We start from the raw sequence: 24,469 nt of genomic DNA, 5'->3' as shown, positions 1-24,469 counted from the left end.
TCCTAGGATATGGTTCACCATCTGGTCTCCATGACATCTCAAACTTATTACTAGTTGTTTTAGTCAGAATTTATTATAGAAAATCTATGTAAGCATTGCCTAAAGTATATTTTCTCTGAGTAAATTCTGCAGATCCATCTGCCAATCGATCAGCCAAAGCAATAAATAGCTAGTGTATCTGACCATGAGCTTTCCAATGTGTGGGGATGGGGAGAGGGTTCACATCTTATCACGATGAGGAGCTAATATATTGCTCTTTTTCAGCTGGAAATTTTGAAAATCCAGTGTCCTTTTTACTGATGGTATTTGTTATCTTTCTGTGTTTTCTTTCAATCCTTGCCATTTTCTAATCTTCATACACTCACACAGTGTTTTCTTTAGAAGCCCTCGAAGGAATTAAAAAGATTACCAACAGAAAGCAAATAAGACCTGCTAATGTTATCTGTGTGCTAAAACTAAAAGAATTCCTTAATCATTATTTCCTAAGTTACTTCTCTCTTCCTGTCTAATTACTTTCAAAATACTTAAACTGCCACCTGAAACTTATCTGTCTATTCTTTTAAACAGTTCTTCCATGCTTTCTCTCTTAGAGCTAACTGTCTTCCTAGTAGCTGGTACAGTGCTATGTTTTGAGTTCAGCATGCGAAGAATGTTGATAACACACTGATGTTTTCAGTTGTTGCTCAGTAGTGTTTAGACTATAGTCAAGGATTTTTCAGCTTCTCATGCCCAGCCAAGGCACAAGAAGTTGGCACAGGACACAACCAAGGCACCTGACCCAAACTGGCCAACGGTGTATTCCATACTATGGGACATCCCATCTAGTTTAGGAACTGGGAAGTGGCGGGGGGGGGGGGGGGCCGGGAATCGCCGCTCGGGGACTGGCGGGGTGTCGGTCGGCGGGTGGTGAGCAATTGCCCTGCGCATCATTTGTACATTCCAATCCTTTTATTACTACTGTTGTCATTTTATTAGTGTTATCAATATCATTATTAGTTTCTTCTCTTCTGTTCTATTAAACCGTTCTTATCTCAACCCAGGAGTTTTACTTTGTTTCCCCGATTTCCTCCCCCATCCCACTGGATGGGGGAAGTGAGTGAGCGGCTGCGTGGTACTTAGTTGCTGGCTGGGGTTAAACCACGACAGCCCAGTTGCACCCATCAGTGACATGATATCCACTACTACTTAGAGGGTTATTTTGTTTTCAATTGGTATCTTCATTCCAGTAGGTTTGTTTAGCTCAGCCTTCCTTGATTCTATCACACTTAGCATGCATGTTATGGGACTGGAGTCTCTTTTTTGAAAAAGCAACAGAATGTAAAGTGTGAAGGGTATTGCAGAAATATGTGGCGTGTTATAAGCCTCTAACTTAAAAGATGGCTCATGAAAGGCCATGCTGTTCTTTACAGAGATCCTCACATGCTAGAAAATGTAGTGAACTGTACAGTTCTATTTACCTGACAAATATCTTCTAGCATAGGGTTATTTGAGACAGTGCAATGAAATTAGGATAATCAAACTGCTAAGAAAGAAATGCACATCTATTTCTCATTTACAATCAAGTCACCACTGGCAGATGCTAAAATCTCAAGAGAATTTCACAAAACCACAGGATGCCTCAGCAGCGCTTAGTTTTCTGTTTGAATCTGATTTAGCTGAAAGGTACAGCTAGACAAATAGCTCCCTACTGGCTATCTATATGAAAAGAATCAAAGATTGTGAGTTGTTCTTACTTCTAAAGCAAATTCCAATCTACGCTTATCCAGCTCAAAATTCAACTTTTACCATCTTAAAGTCTCAAGGGAGACGTAACAATCTACAGCTACTTAGGCAGAAGTTATAAAATGGGTGGCTGTCAGTCATTGGGATCATGCAGGAAGGGAAGAACAAAACACCAAAAGGGGTGCTGAGGTTAAATATCAAGGGAAATCAGTTTCATAACTTAAGGAGAATCCAGGTTGCAAGATGAGCTGTGAAGGGGAAATTTGAAGTCCTGCATAGAGTGACCTAGTGCTAGGGACTAGGTTTAACAACTATAATTTACATATTCTTTATCTTTCAGTAGTGTCTCTGAGTGTGTAAATCTGGAACAAATTTATAAGAAGTCACAGTCTCTGCTGTGGGGTACTCATTACATAAAGAGAGAACAAATAAAATCAGCCAAAAGGAGGAAGCTACAATATAATACAATGTTGTCAGGCCAAGAAATGAGAAACACCGTAGTGCTATTCACTAATTATTTATTGACTGATGGGTTCTTTGTTGAGGAAAAAAAACACCCCACAACTAGAAGTAATTTGAAACCTGGATGAAAATTGCCATTTTGAAACTATGCAAAGAAAGAGTCATACAAGCATTGTTAAAGGTTTTTGTTTTAAGTTGCTTTTTTTCTAGCTAAATTCTCAGAGATTTTGGTGACGAGCATAAAACAGCTAGGGAAGAGGAGTGCCTGAATCTCCTGCCTCTCTGAAGCCATTGTCAGAGGCCCCATGTCAGCAACCTGATAATCTGTGGTTCAAATCCTTTGCAAAATTGGTCTGATATAGACAAGCTCTGATACAGTTGAGCTCCTCTTTCTTAGGAGAGTGCCCTTAAATACTGGAATACTGTATTTGTTGGGATACAGTGGTCTCACTTCTCTGCTTCCAGAGTTTTCAGTATGTGTAAATGATTACACATTCATTGTAGTAAGCTCTGGAAATCAGCTGTCCCCTAATATCCAAACTATGAAGCTGTTTTTCTTAGACCTGAAGTAATTTCTCTTGCATTGAGTCACAGATCCAAAAAATCAATTAAGTGTGCCCTCTAATCAAGGCTAATTTATGGATTACTAAATTCATATTTAATGCAACACTCAAAGTTTGCAAGATTATTCACTCGAAAAAAACCCCACCCTTTAGCCGTAATTAATTATCAGACTACAAGGTAGCATAGTTTCCAGGTACGTGAAGGGTAGGATTTTTTTACTCAGATCTGCTTCTAGACCTTACCCTGTTACTGGCTTTTAGCAAAGAAACTGATGTATGTAAGCATGAACAGCATAAACACCATGTAATACTAGTTGAGTTGCTAACTATTTGGTGTAGTTCTAGTGTTTCTGAGGATGTTAAATATTTGCTCAAATACAAATGTAAGGGGCAAAACAAATAGAATTAAATATTTTTCTATTGTACCTGTGGCCTTGACCAAAACTGAAATTCAAGAGAGCAATTGATATTACACCTGGGGCTTAACAAATTGTCGGGTAGTTAAAAGAATGTGTTAACTGCCCATTCTTTCAAAAAGATTCCACTCAGCCTCAGCTGACCTCAAGATTTACAAGCTGAAGGAAACAGTTTAGTAACCAGGACCAACAAATTACCCAAATCTCATTCAAGAAGAGTGAGAAGAGCCATGTTTCCTGAGGCAACTAACCTGTAGATTTTTCACCACAGTGCCTATGCATTTTGAGCTCATTATTCTAATCACATCTCCTAAAGATACTTTTGCTGACTTAGATATAGCCCTAGTTTTGACTCGCAGCAAATTAATTCTAAACAAATCAAATGCTAGCTGTTGAATTTTCTGGAAAGGTTGGGATTAAAATAACTTTATCGTTCTTTGTTTTGCTGGAAAAAAATAGGAGTTTCTCTCATCAGCATTGCATATATTGAAATGTTGGCTGCTAGTAAGTACAAGCAGTAACTAAGTAACAACATTTTTCTGCTTGACTTGGTGTCTGTATAGAGCATATTTCACTGTTCAGTAACCTGTTGAACCAGGCGAGAAGGGAAAGGGAAAGACTAATTTCCATATTATCTGCACAAACATGGCCCATAGGCCTTTGGAGCAATTGCATAATTAGAAGATAAGATGATATGAAAGGAATTATTTTTTCTTTAATATTCAGTCCTCCTTCAAATATGTTTTGTTCTAAATAGCCATGTGAATATTAAAGTAACAATTTCATATTCCTAATAGGTTGTCTAGAATAAATACATTAAAAAAAAAAAAAAAATCCTTGCAAAATAGGCTAATTTGAGGCTATCATAATAATTTATTTATAATGTATTCCCTCTATCCCCATCAAGGCCCTCTCAGCATTACACAAACAATTATAAACTGTATTAAAAACATCATCAAATATGTACCATAACAGACAAACAAAATAATAAAATCAGACCTGAGCTGCATTGTTGAAAGGGGGTTTGAAAGTGCTACAGGTGGCAGCCGATTGCAGCACAGAAAGCCAGGCCTTTCAAATAAGTCCAACTGTTAGCCAATTTTTTTTCAGAATATCCACATTTTTATTTGACGGCCTGTAGTTAATTCAATGATCAAAGTGTACACAGTTTTTACTTCGGGTTGTTTTACTGATCTTAAAAGCTCAAGTTTAGAGCCGCAGGTGCCACTATACTTCTGAGCACTTACCTTTACAATTTCTTCTCTTTCTCTCTTGATAACAATGAGCAGTCATTGCTGCAAATGTGGTACTGTCTCCCGTGTTTCACTTCTGATTTATTTTTCTAGTGGGTATATTTTCGGCAAAAGGTGCTGGATGGGGAGCTGGGAAGAGAGCGGTCTGGTTTTGTGTTGAACTCATAAAGCAGTAATACTGGTGGCCCCGTGACACCTTCTGCCATACATGATGGTTCTTATTTCAAAGGACTTTCTCTGGGGTGAATTGACAGGATAACCTGTGTCCTTTAGTCATCATTTTTATGTATGCCTAGACTGCTGAGTCAGAGATTTTCAAAAGAGCCTAATAGCTGTATCAGTTCACAGGGGAGGGACTCACTGGGGCAGGTACTTGCCCTCAGAGAACTGGATCAAAGCCCAGCAGCGCTTTTGAACAATATCTAATTGACTGTGGTGCTGTTTGAAGACATTTTTGCCCCTTTGGCAGAGATGACCACTCTTGCGGCTCTGGTGTCTGAAAGGTCTGTATGAACATTTTCAGTTTGTTTCAGGAGAAAAGGTTCTTGGGATGGCAATGGACAAGCTTCAAGTGCTGACAGGTGGTTAAGTGTGACACCACATAGCAGACGTGCGCAGAAGAGCACATCTGTTCCTTTCCTTGTGAAAGCGGGACAGTACCAGAACAGCTAACTGTGAAGGACTGTAGGCAACTTCTGTGTACGTGAAATTCTCCATGTATCGCAATTAATGTTACAAATGCAACACATGAAAAGCCCGAAATCACTTTTGTATTTTATTTTTTCAAATTAAGTCCTTAAAAGATTATTTTCCAGCTTTCAAATATTAAAAGAAACACTGTATACTTTCTGTCTTTTTCTCTGAAGAAAGAAAATGTTCTGTTAAGAGTCAGTTTTGATCAGTCAGATCAAAATTTCATTCTTTTTCTTTTTTTAAAGAAAAATGTTTTGACTAGCTGTATTATCCAGCCTTCTTTCCCTGTTTTATCAGTGCTGCTACACTGTGTTTTCCTCATTTATCATTTTTATGCTTAGAGCTCCATCACAAAATCTATATTAGGCTACAGCCACTCTGATTTCAACCTGAATTTGTTGAGAATACAGTTTATGCTGAATACTTGAACATTTTGCTATCAGAAATGGCTGTTTCACTGACTTGGAGCCTTTCTGGGGGCAGGTGTTGATTTTTTTACTAAATTTTCCTTTAGAAAAATTAAAAAGAGAATGTGTTTTCCATTTCAGAATTACTTCTGTTTAAAATATTTTTTATTGTATTGTGATACAAGAGCTGACATTGGAATAAATTATCTGAAATGAACCCTCTTTGTGTGGGAAATTTCAAGCTTTTGTGTTGTTGCTCAGAACAAAAGAAGTCTTCAAGCGACTTAAAAGTTCCTGTAGCATAGAAATTTCCTATTTCAGGTAAGTAAGAGCAGCAAAAGATCCATAATTTGCTTCATATTTCAGGAAATTACAGTACATGATAGCTCAAATTAAAAAAAGATATTTGAAGATCAGGTTTCTTTTTTTTCCCTGTATGACACTGTACCAGTCAATCCAATTAAGTTATCTGCTATGTGTTTCTTGACTCTTGTTACAGTAAAGCAAATGAATTGATTTTTTTTCCTATTTCATTTTGAGAGAAAACCTGGTTTTCTAACCCTTTATATCAGTAAGAGCTCATGAGAGTTGCAGTGGTTCAGTAGCTCTTAATGATATCTATTTGTTTTGCTCTAGTTTTCCAGATCAAGATATTCGCAAGACAGCAGTCCAACAAATAGAAAATATGTCAAATGATGAATTGTTAGAATACCTCCCACAGCTGGTTCAGGTAAGGAAGAAATTGATAGCCACGGAAGTCTTCTGTCCAGATCAATAACCTCATTAAATACTTTTGATTCTTTCAGTTTGATACATTGTAAGAGGAATAAATAAGAAAGGCTGGTCAGCTGATGCAATGATTGAATTAACAACAGGGCTGAGGCATAGACTGTTTTCCACTCAAGAGAACAGAATTGTTCCGACATGCTGATTGAACTTGTAGTATACAGAGAGGAAAGCATTTTCAAGTAACAATGAAAAATAAAAAATGCATCTGAACAACAGAAATTGTGCTATGACCACCAAACCAGGGGCTGGTGGTGGCAGGGCTTTGTTGCAGTCAAGGAAGCAAATGGCAGTGTAACAAATCACAGTTTTCTTAATACCACATATATGGGGAAAATCATTGTCAGCACGGAGTAACCAGGGCAATTTGGTTGTAGAATTGTCTCTTTATAGATGTACATTGCATTTCACTGGAAATTAATGTTTTACAAGTTACAGACCCACAGCTTCCAAAGCAATCACTTTGTGGTTGAGTAGGTCCTGTGCTGCAGTTAAGGAGGAACCTTTGAAAGCTTCATCCCCTTACTTTGTAACTGTGCACATGGATTGCTTACTATTCCATGTTTCAGAGTTCCTCAGGGTTTTTTCTGTCGTTTTAAATATATATTTCTATAAATGCAGGCACATATATACATATATCTAGATAGATACATATGTATATATGTATGAACATATTTGTGTAATCCACTACTGTGAAGCAGTGGAACCTGCACAGCTTTACAGCATTCACACAGCAGGACACTTATGTGACCTTTCACCTTCCAGAGTTTTTGTTTCACAAATAAGTTTATTTTGCAAACCAGGTAATCAGATAAAAATTTAAAAATAGCATTGATAGTTTTAAGCAGGGGAAGAAAAGCTGCTTCTTTACATATATGTTAACATAGCTAGAATCAGGATGATCGCTGCCTGTCTTACAGATGGTGGCAGACACGTGTGTCCTGAAGTTTCTTTGCTCATTGCATTGCTAGGGCATACTCCATATGTTTGACTGCTTCGTTAAAACTTAGCACTGGGTCCTTTCTGATTAATTTTGTTACAAAGGAAAGACGACAAAGCCAGCATACAAATGATTCTTATTATTAATTTATCTGTTAAGGTGCTCAAGTTTGAGTGGAGTCTTGAAAGCCCTCTAGTGAAACTCCTGCTGAATCGTTCTCTTCAGAGCATCCAGGTAGCCCACCAACTTTACTGGTAAGGTCATTTGCCATTACTATCATAGCCATTTTCTGTTACAGTGAACTTTATCCATGATTCTATTGGTGACCAACTTGCTTTTTGTTGAAAATCAAAAATCAGAAAACCTAGGTTTGGGCTCCTTCTTTATTCCCCTTACAGTACTGGGTATGAGTAAATTGTATAAAAGACCTACTTATCTGCCGTCATCCTGCACCTGGCAGGAGGCATTGGGGGAAGTTTGGTTCACTGAAGTAAGATACCATTTGTATTTTTCTGCATTTTCTGCTTTGAGCCAAATAGTCTTTCTCAAAATCTGCAAGCTCCAAGCAGCGTCGGCTTACTTATAAGGGATCCTGCTTTTCTGATTTCTCTGACCTCTCCTGAAGTTGTCAGACTTCTCACGTGTGTCAAAGTGTATCTCTTACCCCTTAGGATATCAGTCTAACTTGTGATGGTACAGTTTCCAATAGTTCCTTCCTGTGATTATGGAGATGTACCAGTCCTGACAGTAACTGCCATTCACCATCTACCTTTACAATATAAAGACCTCTGTAATTGTATTATTGCATGTGGTAGTTATTCTGTTTGCTGTGTTGTTACTTCAAGGTGTTCTGAATAGGAATGTGGCTTTCTTCTGTCTGAAAGACTGCCCTGTGATCTGAAAATCAAACTGTTGTGGGTTGGTTGGGGTTTTTTTTCATGTTTAGTAATGATGGGTGAACTGAACTTTCATCTACAGTTTCACTGGTTCAGACCCCTTAAAGCAAAAGCTTTCCTCCCTGCAAAGGAAATACAACAACTTGAAATGTAATCATTTGGTTGATGAAGTGTGAGGTCAGAAAGAGCATAGATCATACTTTCATACCTGCATGATCTCTTGGAAGTGTTAGTGAGGATAAAACTGAATTATGACTGTTTGTTTCACTGAAATGAGTAGGATAACAATAACATGCCTAATGAGCATATCTGTGAAATGAAGAGGAACCACATTTAGCAAGCCATTTTTCTGACAGTGCCTGAAATATGCCTGAGACGATTTCTACTATCTAATGTTAAACTTAGTCGTACTGGATATAAAATGTCCAGTCTAGAGTTCTTAAATGTGCCCAGAGAGCTGGTAGTTTTCCTGTACAATTAGAAATGATTGCTGGAGTTCAATGGACAGTGGGAACATCATTGTTTTGCCTGTGTTTTCTTTAACTCCTCTCTTCTTCTCAGAAGAAAAATGACTAAGTATCTGCAGTCATCTTCACCTTTACTTTGCAACGTAGACCTGTGTAGATCCCCATTTCCCCCCCCCCCCCAATTTTTGTTCAAGCTGTCTAATATTATAATCTTGGGTAATATAGAGGAGATATCCCATCCTGAATAATAGATATCCTTATCTGGCACAGTACAATTTAATGTGGCAAAATACATTTATTTAATATATAGCTTAATATATGGCACAACTATACATACCCACATCAAATAGAATATTTCTCAATGTTCACTGCCTTTCAGCTGGTAGTAGCCCTGTTCATGCTGGGTACCTCTTTTATTTAGGCTTTTTGTTCAAATGTTTCAATCTAAACTAAGAACTTTAATATAGCACACATCTCTTAAAATTTTGCTTCTTGTATTTGTCTCACTATACAGTCTTTTTCCTTTGGTTACTCTGCTGCACCATGTTCTTCAGTAGTAAACTGTTTTCTACCTAACATTTCAATTTATGTAATTATTCATATTCTTGTTCCAGTATTTTAAAAGGCAGTTTCCCAAGTCATAAATTCTATTTAGAAAATTTAACAGTAATTTCATAGTTTTTATTAATAAAGCCTTAACTAATTAATAAAGGCTTTCCTTTACTTCATAAATTGAATTTCAGTCCTTATAAAAGTAATGGAATACAGAGTTTTTCTTCCACTTATCTCTAAAGAGAATTTAGAAATAAGCTCAATGATTTAATAATGTGGGGAACACATGTGTGCATGTACACTCACATAACTTCTTTTAAGAAATGCAATTAGGTAACATTCTCAAGTGTTGCATTCTGTTTCATTACCAAATTAGCAATCAAGAAGCGAGGACTGGTAAAAACAAACTTCACTAACAAGATTATGTTTATTTTTAATTGTAATGAATAACATTACCATTCCACTATTAAATAAAACAACATTGTGCACAGTGTACCCACCCAAAATAAAACTTGGAAAAGAAGACTCTAATGTAATTCAGAAAACTGGTGATGTGATTTCAGAACCACAGGGGAAAAGTCAACTGATTTTAACTTCCATGTTTTACAACACTACTGTAAATCTAGAAACTATTTACCAGAAACGGTGGTGACTGTCAACACTAACTTCTTTTTATGACAAATATAATTTATAATATCTCAATTTTTTTAAAATTGCCTCAATTTCCCTGCACACCAGAGATAAGCAGCTACCCAACAATGATGTACTAGCTCATCACCTTTTTAATATTAATGTTGGATAGTAAATTAACTCCTTTCCATCAAGCAGTGATAAGTTTGTCTGAAGATTTTATTTTAAAAGTCTGGGACAGTAATTGGCAAAGGTGGACAGAACAGCTAGAATATTCATTCTTGGGACACATCTTTAGCTGTTGTAAATCAGGATAGCTTCAGTCTGTTCTTTGCTTGTATCTGCTGTAGATTTGTCCCATTAATTCTGCTATTTAGAGTGAAAAGGTAATTGACCTTACACCTTTCGTGTGTTTGGGGGCTTTTTAATCACGTGTGACTTTTCTGTTCTCTAAATTCTTGAGGAATTTGGGCCTTCTGCATCCATCAGAGTTTCAGCTCCTCATTGGTACTTTTGAATGCACTCCCCTTCTCAAGGAGACTAAAAATTACCCACACATACAGTGCCAGCACAGGACCCATGTACCACTTAAATCCTCTTTTAGTCTTATTTCAAGATTTTCTAATGTCCATGAGGCATGGGGAACATTTACCCTGCTCCCCTGTCTTCTGGAAATTCACTCTGATTCTAGTCTTTTCCCATCAGATTTCCTGGGAGGGGAGAAGGCTGGAGCAAGTTTTCCCATTCCCTGGAGCTATGGTGAGAAGAGAAGTTATTAAACTGTTTCTAGCAAAGCAGAAAAGTTGCTTGAGGGGAAAGAAACCTGCTGAGCCCCCTTGGGACCTTCTGCTTGCTGAAAGTCTCTGTTTATCTCCTTGCTACTGCATTTCACACACAAGGGGTTTTTGTCAGCTCTTGTGCTAGAGTTTTAATCCACCCCTCTGTCTCTGGCAGCCTGCCGATCGGTTTCCCACTTGCTTGAGTGGTTTTGGCTTTTAGCTACTTTCACATGTGGCAGCTGCAGTATACGACCAAAACAGCTGGCTGGGGCAGCAGGTGGCCAGGACTATGTCTCACAGATGGTTGCCTTCCACAGGAGGATTTAAATAATGGGGAGAAGTATAGTGTCCTCTAGGACCTGTGGCATCTGCTGGAAGGTGGTGCTAAGAAACAGGTTGCATTGTCATGGAAGTGTACCAGTGCTGGTAAGTTTTGGCGGAGCATGAGAATGTGGTATGCTTAGCTCAAGAAAAGAGTAAGTCAGATGAAATCCTTGCTGAAGGCAAAATGTCCTTGTGTAGCTTGTCTGCTAAGTTAATGAAACTTTATAGAACTTTCCTAGTTTGCAGCATTTCTCAACTACATTTTGTCGGACGACCAAAAGGGAGTAGTCTTTTATCTTTTCCAGTCTACATCTTGTTGATAAGTAAGAATGTGAGATTAAAAAGGAGCTCTTAGTGAAATCCAGCACACTGAAAGCAATGTGAATTAGACTATTGATTCAAGGTTGGAACTTAATCTTTTACTTCTGTTTCTTTTTCTATATAAAGAAGAACTGTAAGAAGCAAAAAGAAAATAGCCAATGCAAAAAAGTTTAAAAAGAACCCAATTAAATTCTCTACTATTGGGAGGTTTATCCCTCAATACTATGTTTTCCAAAATTGTCACCACTTAGTTTCATTCTGCACTCCAGTATGGGAACAGTAGATTATTGCTTCATCTTTTCTGAAAGGAAATATATTTTTCTTTGTCAAAACTGGTCTACATTAAACATAATTTACTTGAAGACTTCAAAAGAAGGAATAAATCAAGCAGATGCTCATATGTCGAAATCTCTTAATTATCTGAACATTAAACAGGCAGCCATCCTCCAGCTCTTTCTCTTCCCACATTATGGTGTCTTTCTCCCGCAGTCAGAAGTTATCAAGTCTGCTAGTTATTAATGAACTTACTAAATAGCTGTGTAGAGCAGGCTGAAAAGCCCAGCCCATTAAGATGACATTAATGTAAATACAAAAGATGTCTATTTTGTTTTGTGTTAATATGGTCCTTCTTACTGATCAGAATCAAAAGAACACTTAATCATATATGTAACTTTAAACATGTGAATAGCCAGTCCTGATATATGTTTGATCAGTTGTTTTGCTAGTCTGCATTAGGATTTGAGTTCAAGTCTGGAGCTGCTCAATCTTACAGACCTTCTGAGGGTAACGTGTGTGCCGGTTTTGGCTGGGATAGAGTTATTTTTCTTCATAGTAGCTAGTATGAGGATGCGTTTTGGATTTGTGCTCAAAACAGTGTTGATAACACAGGGATGTTTTCATTACTGCTGAGCAGTGCTCACACCGAGCCAAGGCCTTTTCTGCTTTTCACCCCACCCCACCAGCGAGGAGGCTGGGGGGGCACAAGGGGTTGGGAGGGGACACAGCCGGGACAGCTGACCCCGACTGACCTGAGGGATATTCCAGACCACAGGACGTCATGCTCAGTATATAAAGCTGGAAGAGCAAGGAAGGGGGGAATGTTCAGAGTGATGGCATTTGTCTTCCCAAGTCACCATTACACGCGCTGGAGCCCTGCTGTCCTGGAGATGGCTGAACTCCTGCCTGCCCACGGGAAGTGGTGGATGAATTCCCTGTTTTGCTTTGCTTGTGTGCGCGGCTTTTTCTTTACTTATTAAACTGTCTTTATGTCAGCCCATGCGTTTTCTCACTTTGATCCTTCTGATTGTCTCCCCCGTCCCACTGTGAGGGAAGTGAGGGTCTAAGTGGTGCTTGTTGCTGGCTGGGGTTAAACCATGGCAACGTGTCATTCAACCAAGTGATGATTATAAATCTCATCTGAATTCAGAGTACTTGATGTGATCATCATTATATTTTGGACTGTAGAGAACCTCAACCATAGAATGGGTTCACATCTAGCGATTTTAGTTCTGAACTCATAATTCTTACTTATGAAATGCCAATAATTTGGAGACCTTTTTTTTCTCTAGTTACTTATATATATAGTAAATAGCACCATTAGAACATTATTTTTGTGAGATAATGATTCAACTGTATACTGTGCTAAGTGCTTCATTATTAGCCATGTGAGACTTGGATTATTGCCTTGGAAAACAGACAGACAATTATTTTGTTTCCGCATTTACACTTTCAGTGTTTGCAGAAAAAAATGGTGTCACGCAAAACGATGAGATTTTGTTGCGAAGCAGCACAAAGTAGTAACGTAACTCTGTTAGTTTTGACCTTCGGTATTTGCAGACTTAGTGGGCAAATGCTATGTTTAAATCAACAAAACCCCATCTTACATTTAATTCAACACATTTTAGATTTTAAGAAAAAACTAGTTTAGATGCACTTTTTTCCACCTCTAAAAAAAAAGAGGAGTGAACTGGCTATTACCACAGCTGGGGCTGATAAAAGGAGGTACTAGCTACTGTCAATGTCTAGCTACCCTGGGTTTGTCAATGCTGCTCAAGAAAAGAGGACCAGGGAGCAAGACCAAGTGCTAGTCTTTTTGTCTGCCGTAATTTATAACTGCTGCCTTCTTCTCTGACCCTCTTTTGGACTGTTTTCTCCAAGATAGCACTGGAACACAGTTTGGGAATATTTCACTCCAGGAACGACCCCTAAAAGACAAATGGGCAAAAGTGCCCCAGCTTTGACACACTCTGTCCTACAACACTGCTCTACCCATACTTGCATGCTCCTGTGAACGACCTGAGGCAGATAACGCTGACCTTCAGTGTCTTTTAATCTCTCGACCGTTTGTGGACTATAACATAACCATCAGAGTACTTCTGAAGCTATGGGCTCAAATGCACCCACAGAGAATTGTACCTTATGACCGCAGGGTGCAGCACGCAGAGCACCAGGGGGACCCAAAGCCCGGTCAGTGGTGGGGAGTGACGGCTCAGTCTGTGTGCGTGTGCTGCAGGGGGAACTCGCCCTGCTACGTCGGTGCCGTTTGGCTCCGGGTCCGGGAAGTGCTCCATGGGTCTCCTACTTAATCTTGTAGGTGTCCCCTAAAGCACAGACTGACATTGACTGAGACAATCGAAAAGCCTGGTGTGCGCGGTAGAAAGAATACTTTCGGGCAAAGCTACAGGCATGTTGGCAGGTGTTCTACCCTTTAGTAGGAATATTTGTAAAGTTGCTGTCTATACTGTTCTGTGTACAAAAGAGGGAAGTCTGAATCTGTACTTATTTGCAGTTTATGAGACTCTTTCTATTAACTTTACTGGCCTTTTAATCAGGCAGTTATTCTCTGGGACTAAGTGTGACATGTCTTACTAGAACTAAGTTCACTTATTGAATTTAAATGGCTTTGGATGTAGCATTTATTTCCCAAAGAGCAAAGATGTTGCAGATGCTATGATTTCTCTTTATAAATGGAAATATTCTGACTGAAATAATAAACACTTTAAACTTTTAAACTTCTAAATACAGCGAAAATGAAAATAAATTCCAAAGAATTAAAAATCAAATTGCAAACACTACTGGGAAGGGTTAACAAAGAACCTAAATGTGACATTTTAACATTTTAAATATAAAGGAATTAGTTTTCACCCTCTGCTAAAAATTACCACTTTTTTTAAAACAAACAAACAAACAAAAACTTTTAAAAATTAATAAAGCAAATAAAGCTATGCCTGTTTGTAATTTAGTGAATGTGACACAATCTGGTGAATCCTTGATAAAGGACATAAATAACGTAGTTGTGCATGTGTCTTTTTAATTATTCTAATGATTCTTAGCAGAACAAATGTGTTCTTGAACGTTTAGAAATCTAGGAATGCTATGTGTTTTTCTAAATTGGGTGCGAGCATGAAAAGGAAGAGGTAGGGCACCCTTGTAGTCACATATCAAGATGAGAATGGAGTGAAGCATGATCATTCACATCATTAATTGTATTTGTGCAGGCAAATATTCAGCTACTGCTAAATAAGTTACTGAACATAGAGATAACTGTGTGTGTGTGTCCCCTTTGGAACAGAGGAAATTCCATGCCAAAAATCATATTTGAGGATTAACATTGTCAAGTGCAACGTAAAAAAGTCTGCAAATGCCAAAATTATCAGTGCGTGTTACTGTAATGAAATAACACACCACTATGTATACATACAAGTGAACCTACTTAGAGTTGAAAAGATAAAAAAGATGGAAGATTTCCGAAAATAAAAAGAAGAAAAAAAGGAGACAGTAACTGGCCTTAATTCTTTCAGCTGCTTCATGATTTATAAGGTAGCACTAAGGAAAATGTTCTTCAGATCATTGTTTTTCCAAACACTGCTTGTCTGATTTATTTTTGGTTTGTCTCCTTTTACATTTAAAAATGTTGAAGCTGACAAACCTAGTTTTTCAGTTATGCTGGAAAACTCCCTACTAGCTTCGAGTCACATCTATCATAACTCCTCCAATAACATAACTGAATATGAAAGATGGGTGTTGTCTTTCGGCTGTCCTCTGTAGAAAGGATTGAACAGACCGTTTTGGTGGTCTTACTTTGTCTCTGATGCTGGGATGTGATGGACTATAATGACCGACTTGTGGAGTTGAACAGGACTGAGGAAGCGGAGCCAGTGTTGCCGAGGAAAAGGTTCAGAGCAGGGCTCTGTGCAGATGTCACACTAGGCTTTCATCTGTGCCTTTCATCTTTTTTCCATTAAAAATGTTTTATTGTTGCTTCCTTCAAAAATCTTTCCTGACGGATATATCACATAATCTTTACTTGTCCCAGAGGAACATTTGGGGATGTAAACCAGAGTAGTAATAAATCAGGAAAGCTTTTGACAAAACATTCATCTAGTACAGTCACTTCAAATGCATAATTTTCAGTCATGAATTTGATGGATGTGGAGGTGTTGTTTTGTTTTTTATACTGCAAAACACTGCTGGAAAAAGATGACTGAAAGTAAACCACGAAGCTATGTCTTTACACTGAAATTTGCTTTAGGTATTCATTGAGCTAGGCCAATACATGAAGAGTGACCAACTTTAATAATCTGAAATGTCCAAATCGTAAATAATAACAGTAGGTGCAACTTAGAGAGGATGCAAAATTCCCAAATCAGGCTGTAATTATTTTGGAGAGTAAAATCCTCAGTCGGGAAGTGAACAGCATGGAGAATCTCCTGTGATTCTCAGCTGAGCAGCTGGTGGTGTGTTTCACTGGTGACGTGTTGCCTTCTGCAGGTGAGAGCGATCCTGCAGTTGAGAGGGGTCTTCCAGCAGGCTGCTGCTGTGCTACAAAGTCCTGGTGCTACCTGCTTCTGATTGCAGAGAGGAAATACTAGGAGAGGACACCTTACTTTACATTTGTCAGATATAATATCTAAAAAGATTATTTGCTTTGCATTTCATGCTTGCACTTTCAGTTCTTACCTTTTGTGAATGTTTGGAAATGATTTCGTTATGAACTCCTTTGTATAAAGCTTTTTTTCTATAATTGGCAATTATAGTACGCAAAATGAATCTGCAGATGTTTTGAAATTGCATCAGATTATGTAAAACGTTTTATAAGTCTTGTTCTGTTATAGGTCTTTTTCTCTCTCAAGCTTTTCTGTTTGAACTATAGCTGTTTAAACTACTTTTTGGCAAAATTTGTCTTGAGGTAAGCCAGAGAGTTGTTTTCAATCCATTTTTCTTTGTATGGGTGTTGCAAAGTTCTTACCACACGACTTGAATAAATGCAGGGCAGGCTCTGAGTTTCTTGGATTGATATGTCGGGAGTCTTCATTTATAGTTATCATGCAATTGATCACAGGCTTGTCTCGCAGGTTTGAGTTTAGTAAATCATTCCTTTTCCTGAACACTTTTGGTGACATCTTTAAGGAAGAGTATGAATAAACGGAGAGAGGCTTCAAGTGGATACAGGACATTCAGTGTAATGAGTTATTGGTCATCTTAATGTTGCTGTCAGTTGTATGTTTCTGTCGTTAATATTTCTAGGTTTAATCATCGTTCTCCACCAGAAATGAAAGCTGGGCCTTGGACCTTTGTCTAAATGACTGAAACATTAGAAAGAGGAGAATCATGAATTAGACTTTGTTGAATATGTTCCATCAGTACATGATTTAACAGAAAATTACTTTGTGACTAATGGGAATTTTTCTAAGAAGTCCCTAATGCAAAAGCAAATATAATTATTAACAGTTTTTAAAATAAAATAAAAAAACTAGAATAAAAGTCAATATTTCTAGGGAGGAGAGGTGGAAGGATTGATAAAAGTTCTTACCAGGTCAACAGTGCAGAATTATTATAATTCAGTATTTTTTGGCATTTGCAGATGATGAGTATGTCAAGATTAAATTCATAAAACCCTTTCTGTTGGAAAATATTTCCTTAAGCATTAATTGCTTTCTGAATGCTCATCCATATAAAATGGTACATTCGTCTGTAATCATAATGTTGTCATTTGGATGGGGACCAAATTAAAAATAAGCTGAGAGAGGAAAGAAAGGACCGTCAGATGAGTTGTCTTTGCGTGGCTCTTTTGCTTGAACAACACTCCTAATATGTTGTAATAATCTCCTTTTAAGCAAGAGAATTATGCAATGGACCATGCCTCACATCATCTCATTCGGTGTTTTCTTGGCAAAGAGCCCACTTGGTTGAAACTGATGTATGTTGGACCCTTGAATTAAATAATAGAAAGTGACCAGTAAATCTAAAAGAATTAAGATTACTTCCAAATCTAAAGCCTGTAAAATTCTACTCAGTAGTTCATACAAGCAGTAGACATCTCAGTCAAAAGACAGACAGCTGAGTTGTTCTTTAGCTTTTGCTGTGGTGTCTATCAAATACATAGAATACTGTTTGGTAAAGTTCATGACATTATTTCTTTGCTTCAGAAAGAAAATCAACCTACAAGCATTGACTTTTGTTTCTGAAAGGCCATTATTCCTATATAGAGATATTCAGAGATATTTTGTTACAATATTACATCAATACTGGGTAGCTGAAAGATTAATGTAAAGTAGTTAAGAATTTTTCACTGAACTTTTTTGAAAAATGTTCATCAAAATCAAAGCTTTTCACAGAAACACTGAGGTTAGATGCAAACATTCAGATGGTATGTGAAGTGACAGATGAAGTTGAAAAAAAAGTCTTAATACTTATGCTAGTCACTGGAGATATGAAAGTAGAGACTTGTGGCTGAGGTAACCCAGTGAGTGCCACATTGAGCTATTTTGAATGATTTATCCCCCCACCCCCACCCCCGCACCATACATTGTTGAAAATTATCATATTCATTCTAAAGCAAGTCACCAGCATTTTTTCAACTCAACTTAGAGGAGATGCAAGGCATATATTAAGAAAATCCCTAAACCAAAAATTGTTATATCGGGTACCTCTCCTCTTGGTGTTCATCTGAATTGCTCAATCCTAAACCAGGATTCTCTTACTTCTTAGCTTGAAAACACACCATCTTTTAAACATAACGATTTCTGAAATACCATTGGTATCTCATCTGTGCGGTACGTTACCTGGCTGCTGTTCACTGATGGCTCTTACTTGAGGGAAAACCCATTTGCTTATGTTAAAAAAAATTAAAAAATAAATTAAAAAAAAGGTGTCATTAAGTGGAGGGTGGGGTTTAAGACTAGATAAATTGCTGGCAGCATGTATACAGGAAATTATTTGGTTGTAAATTTGATCAAAACTTCAGTGCTGAAGTAGCTATTGTTTTTCATTTGTCTATCTTTCTTTCAAAGAGCTAATACAAATTACCTCCACTGAAAATTTTAAAAGGTGACTACAAATTTGTTTCTATTCATACTTTGTTTCTATTCAGTTCAGGGTTTTAGTAGACAGTAGCAAAATAACATGCTGGCTGTTGGTCTCATCAGAAAAAAAAAATTAGAGGACCAGATTTCCGAGGTGTGGTTGAGCCACGCAAGCAAAGCACACTGGAGCATTTGCAGTTCTAGAGTGGTGCAGGTTCTGTTGTGTGCATAAACAGACGTGGAAGTAAAGCCAATGTCTTTTGTTAGTATTATTTACATTATTAATGATGAGAAGAACTGCAGAGGTGATCAAGTTTAAGATGTTTTAGGAGATGGCTTTTAGAGATTGCGTGGCCCAAACTAGAAAAAGGATTTCTCTACTGCTGACTGTTCTTGCTTCCCTTATAAGGATCTAGATAAACCATAGTGAATGAGCAAGTAAATGAACCGTCTTGTTAGTAAAACTAAGAATAGTAAATTCCTCCTCATTAAAAGGAGAGAGTGCACTGAGATAGGTATTAAAATAATATAACATAGTAACAAAAATTAAATGGTCACTTAAAGAAAGAAGCAATGGCACATACTCAAGTGGATGATCTCTTTGAATAGGCAGCATCCCTATCTCACAAACTGAGATTTCCTTTCTCATCTCTTCTAATAAATGGTTTGGAGAGTTCAAATCCTTAGACATAAAAGGTGACTCTAAATATTTCAGTGTAAACAACAAAGCAGCCCTCAACATATCTCTCAAAAAAATCCTGTTTTATGCTTCTTACTCTTCATTTTTCTAGCTTGTATAGCAGGGCTTATATCCAAGTACATATAAAAAAAAACCCCAAAAAACCCCAAAACAAAACCTTTTCCCCCTTACATAAGTGCTCAGTTTTCATGTTCAGCTTCCCCCAGCAATTGTTCACAGTCTATCATCCAGTGAAATTAAAATAACTGTTGCCGCAAGGCCTCCTTGCGCTCCGTTCCCAGACCAGCGCTTTCTTACATGTATGCAGTGGTATTCTTATATTCACAGATACACATACACTGGTGCACGTGCTTTCCTGCATGTAGTCTTTATAATCTGATCTATGGTGTTTCCTGTTTGGAAACTGAAAACTTTCTTCAGGATTCACTTGGAAATGGGTAGAGGATGTAATGTGCAAAGCAGCATGCTACTGGGAGTTGAAAAGGTTGAAACTGGGAATTCCCTCCATCCCGCTCCACAAACTTTTCTGTCTCTCCTGCTTCAGGATCCCAAGTCTTCTCCCAGGCTCAGAAGTCTGAGCCGTCTTCACTGCTTTGGAAAAGGAGGGAATTGCCACAATGTTCCCAGTGTTTTTCTGCACAAAAGTGTGGAAGTATGTCTGAAGTGATGCAACAGAAATTTTAGGCAGGCTAAGGGGTAAAGAGTAGTCACTGAGGGAACTGAGAAGGATAGCAAAGCAAAATATCTTTATAGGAGGAGGGAGGCAGAAAAGCAAGAGGAGAGCAGAGATAAGTACTACAGTAAGTAACATAGTTCTGCTGTGTTCTCTAAGAAGTAAGAGTTAATTTTTCCCAGCTGTGAAGTTTAGATTCAGGTGAAGACCTCCTGAGAGAACTGGGAGATCTTAAAACTGCTTCCACAAAAAAGCATTATTCCCAAGTATAACCTGTGCTGTTACTCTCCCCTCTGTATATACTGTAATTTTGATTTGATTGCCTATATTGCTACGTGTTCCTCTGGAGACCCTTGTGCCTAGACATGTAACCACTCTGTGCTTCTATCTCAGTCTTAAGTTATTGATTCTAGAAAATAGCCATCAACTTCCCTTTCAGAGGAGCCACTGGAGACTTATACTTCATCATTTCACACAAATCCTGACTCTGACTGAACTGTCCTCCCTTCCCTGACATAGCTTTTCTAAGAACCTGGAAGACTGTAGGCCAGTTAGTGGTAACTATATAGTCAGCTGTTAATTCAGAGAAAGCTCTTACATTTTCTGCATTGCAAACAAACAAGAGAATGTTGTCCAGGCAGTGGCATAGGCAAAACCCCAATCTCTGCTATTCTGTACCCAAGGGTAGCTCTGGATTCTGTGGTTTAGGCAGTGTAAAGAATAATGTGGTGACTTTGTACCCTAAATTTAATCTATATCACAGAAATTTTGAAGTGTTTGCTCTTCTGTGACAGCTGGGCCTCAGCTAGAAGTACTTGCTAGAAATTGCCTTTCAGTTGCAGTGCTGTTGATGGGACTGAAGGCGGACCAGAGTGACGTTCAGAACTTAGAAATGCAGCTCTCTGCCCACTTATTCATGTTCCTATTTCCAAAAAGTTAGGATGGTCAACAGAACTTTAAGTCTTCTGAAGGTGAACCACTGTATCCTTGAAGGCCTGCCTGTCATATCTTTTGAAACAGCCTCATGTTCTGGGGACTCGTCATCATACGGTCAAATTGCACCTCTGTCCCTTCCCCTGTCTCAGGAACTCTCCCAACCTGCTGCCGAGGCCAAGCCCTCTGAACAACCTCATCCAATATCAGAGCTAGCTCTGCTCTGAACAGGAGACAGACCAGAGGACTTCCTGAGGTCCCTCCTGACATCAGATATTACATGTTTCTGTAAGTTACAAATGGATTCTGTAATTGTCTTGGCTTGTTTACTGATTCAGTTTCCACTCAGTCCTTCAATTCTTGAGCCGTCAGGGTGGTCCTTAGATAATGTCTTGCAGAAAGGGTGCTCTCATCTTAAGCAGGATTGAGAAGGAGTGTTTCCTAAATAAGCAACTTGGTAATAGGTATCATCTGTTGGATGGAGATTTTCATCAGTAACTTTCTGTAGTGTCCAACCAGGTCATGTTACAGCTGAAAGATAGTATCATGGTGAAAACCACAGGATGGGATCCCAGACAGACGAGAATGCTCAAACGATACGTTCAGCCCCAAGGAATTCTACTTGCCATCAGTGATGACAGTGTTGGGCCACTACAAACACTCCATCGCACAAAGGTTAATACTGTCTTTCACCCAGGAGTGTAATGAAGTATGCTTCCTCCTACCTCTTGTCACTTCCTTGATATATAAATATTGACATTCAATTGTAGCCAGTGAGGGATTTTATCTTTTACGTTAGAGAAGAGCAAATGGCATAGCAGTAAGGAAGTGCACTTTCTTCTGTAGCATCTGAAGAAACCAAACATGAAGGCAAGCTGAACAAACCCAGAATTATTTAGTAAAAAACCCAAACAAGCAAACAAAAAAAACAAACTGTAGGCTCTAAGTTCAACACTGCTTTAAATGAAGGCTTGTTTCTTATACTTTTATTAATTTGTTTCAATCAGAAGTTTTACAAATATATGATGTAAAATATATATGAAGAAAAATTGCTGAAATGAAAACCTTTAAGAGAAATTACCTGATTGTACCATTCTGCCCACATCACCAGTCACATGCTTGGGTATAAAAGTTCTGCAACTAGGCAGAAAACATAAAATTTGACGATGATATTTGAAAAATAGCTGTATAAAAACCCATAAGTTATAAGTGACAGCAAATGCTCTTTGGAATAAGAAACCAGTAGTTTTCAATTAGTGTTAAATGAGAAATTATGTTATGTCAGCCAATATTAAATGGGTATAAATGTCTGTATTAGTACAAAATTATCTGATGTCTGGAAAAAAAATTAATTTACTGAATTGATATTAATCAGGCTTATTAGCTTCAGTGTGACAGCTGCCATCTTGGCTAACACAGAAGGGATTGAACAGGGCGTGGATTAACTTAAAGAACAGACCCTCATCATGAGTGCTGTAACACATTATACATTTTTAACTGAGGGAAGACCTTGTTTGTACATCAACAAGGGAAGTGGGGTTCTGTCCGGGAAATAGGGCATCACTATCTGTAATAATTACCCTGTGAGCACTGGGCACAGAGGAGGTCAGACAGTAAACAGGATTTCAATGCTTCTTTAGGGCTTGGCATAATGACGGCTGATAAAACTCTGCTTACTTAGCTCAGCTAATTTCTGCTTTGACCTGTAGCATTTCCGTTGTTGAGTCTGGTATTAGAAGTCAGTATTTATTCTTCTACTTAACCTTCTCCACAATGTCATTCCATTGTATGTAATGATTTCTACCAGGAGAAGCATTTTTATTAATTAAACATTTCTAATGGTACTGCTTAGCCAGCTTTTGAGTGACTTTCATAACCCACAGATCTCACGTATGTGTTTTTGTTGATAGGGCAGTTAGTTGAAATGAATTTAAGCAGCCACGGCAGCAAATATTCTTGCAATTGTCAGTGCTTTGTTCTGTGTGTCACTCAGAAGTACATTGCTTGGTCATGGTATGAAAATGGAAAGTCACTTAAATAACAGTGCACTTTAATATAATTTTTTGCATCAATTTAAAGCTGACACATGCAGTCTTCAGCTATTGCCCTGCTGTATCATCAGGAGGTTTTTAAACAGCAATTTAAAGGAGGTTTAAACAGTAATTTGCCTGGCTTGGCAAGGCTCGCCGATGGCTGCCGCCCTGCGAGTACTGCCGCCGCTTTGCTGGGAGAAATAATATGGCACTTATCCATATTAATTTTTGGCACACACATATTTTTGCTCACTCAGCAGAGTACACGTTTAAGGACAAATGTGGTTGATTCAGGAGTATTCATGCAATTAAAAATGAGTGAGCACGTGTACGGTTAGAGAGAGTAGGAAAGGTATGATTTCTGCCTCTCAGTCCGCTATCCAGCTGCACCCTCACGTGAACTGAGCGTAAGGACAGCACTTTGAGTGCAAGAAGGATACCTATAGCAGAGCCAGTGAGTTTCAAAGTCCCAGTAGCATTTTGTGTCAGATGGCTGATCTATATTTATTCTGCCAATGCAGTAACGGCCCCTGGAGAGCATGCTCCCCTCTTTACCTGACTCAGGACATATGGAGATATGACATCTGCTTACTGCAATAATACTTCCACAAATGTGATTGTGATCTTGGAACTAGAGCTGAACTTTTTATCACAACAACTAAATCTTAGTTGTGCTTTTCTCATGAGTGAAAAAATGCCTGGGGCTGCTCTTTTCTCCTATATGATTGAAAAATGTTGGCTATATGAGTATCACATGGGAAGGAGGTGGCAATGTTATTAAGCAGACCTATTTGCCATAGCATTTACCTCTGTGGCATAAAAGCAGCTTACCAACAAACACAGCATCCTATGAGAAGGTAAATAATCCTTTGCTCTTTTGAAAAGGAAAACAAAAGCATAGAAATGTTAAAGTTGCCAAAGTCACCCAGCAAGTAAAATCAGGAATTCAAGATGGATTTTCATTCTTATATCTGCCTTAAATTCTTCTGACGGTAAAATCTATTAATTTTAACCCCAAGACTGTATGGTTTGACCTAAAGAGAGTCATGTAAGATTTTCTTGATAAAAGCTTAAGAAGTAACACCTTCATGGTTAGGGGTTCATTAAAAGGGAATTTAGTGTATTCAAAAGTTTATTCAGATCTGGTCCCACACTTGGACATGTCTTAGCAGAGCTAAGATGGACTTGTAAACCTTGATGAGACTTAATGTCTACTACCCAGCAATGAAAGAGCTGTCTGAAATGAGAGATTAATTTCAGAAAGCCTCGGCAAACTAAGCCAACCCAATTTCACATAGGTCTATGCCTCACTTTCCTGCTGTGCCTACCCTCCAGCTGTTCTGTTTTCCATGGTAACTAGGCCAGCTGTCGACTAGGAAAATACCCTTGGGCCAACTGAAAAAGAGAACTTTTCTCTTACTAATATCTTAGAGCAAGCTTCCTTGGTACATGAGCTTAACTTCAAATTCCCACTTCTCTTTTTACAAAGCCAATATTTGGTGGCAGTAATGCAGTGAAATGGAAGGAAGATCAGAACCAGACCAGTATTTAAAAAGGAGAAATCTAAAGATATTTCCTTCTCTGATCTGCTCTCCTCTCCGACCCTTGCAAAAGA

The 24,469-nt window shown here is 38.2% G+C and overlaps 1 protein-coding gene across 1 annotated transcript in view; it reads left to right on the top strand.

The window, feature by feature from the left end:
• The window catches only part of PIK3C2G (phosphatidylinositol-4-phosphate 3-kinase catalytic subunit type 2 gamma), a 209,969-nt gene that overhangs the window by 89,301 nt on the left and 96,199 nt on the right, over positions 1-24,469 (top strand). The window contains exons 16-17 of the mRNA XM_049821675.1: positions 6,153-6,246; positions 7,402-7,496. Coding sequence (XP_049677632.1) covers positions 6,153-6,246; positions 7,402-7,496 — 189 coding nt within the window. The remainder of the gene's footprint in view (positions 1-6,152; positions 6,247-7,401; positions 7,497-24,469) is intronic.

This window comes from Accipiter gentilis, chromosome 18 (genome assembly GCF_929443795.1).
Source record: "Accipiter gentilis chromosome 18, bAccGen1.1, whole genome shotgun sequence".
Lineage (NCBI taxonomy): Eukaryota > Metazoa > Chordata > Aves > Accipitriformes > Accipitridae > Astur > Astur gentilis.
Note: the sequence above shows the minus strand (reverse complement) of the source record. Positions and strands in the feature narration are given on the sequence as shown.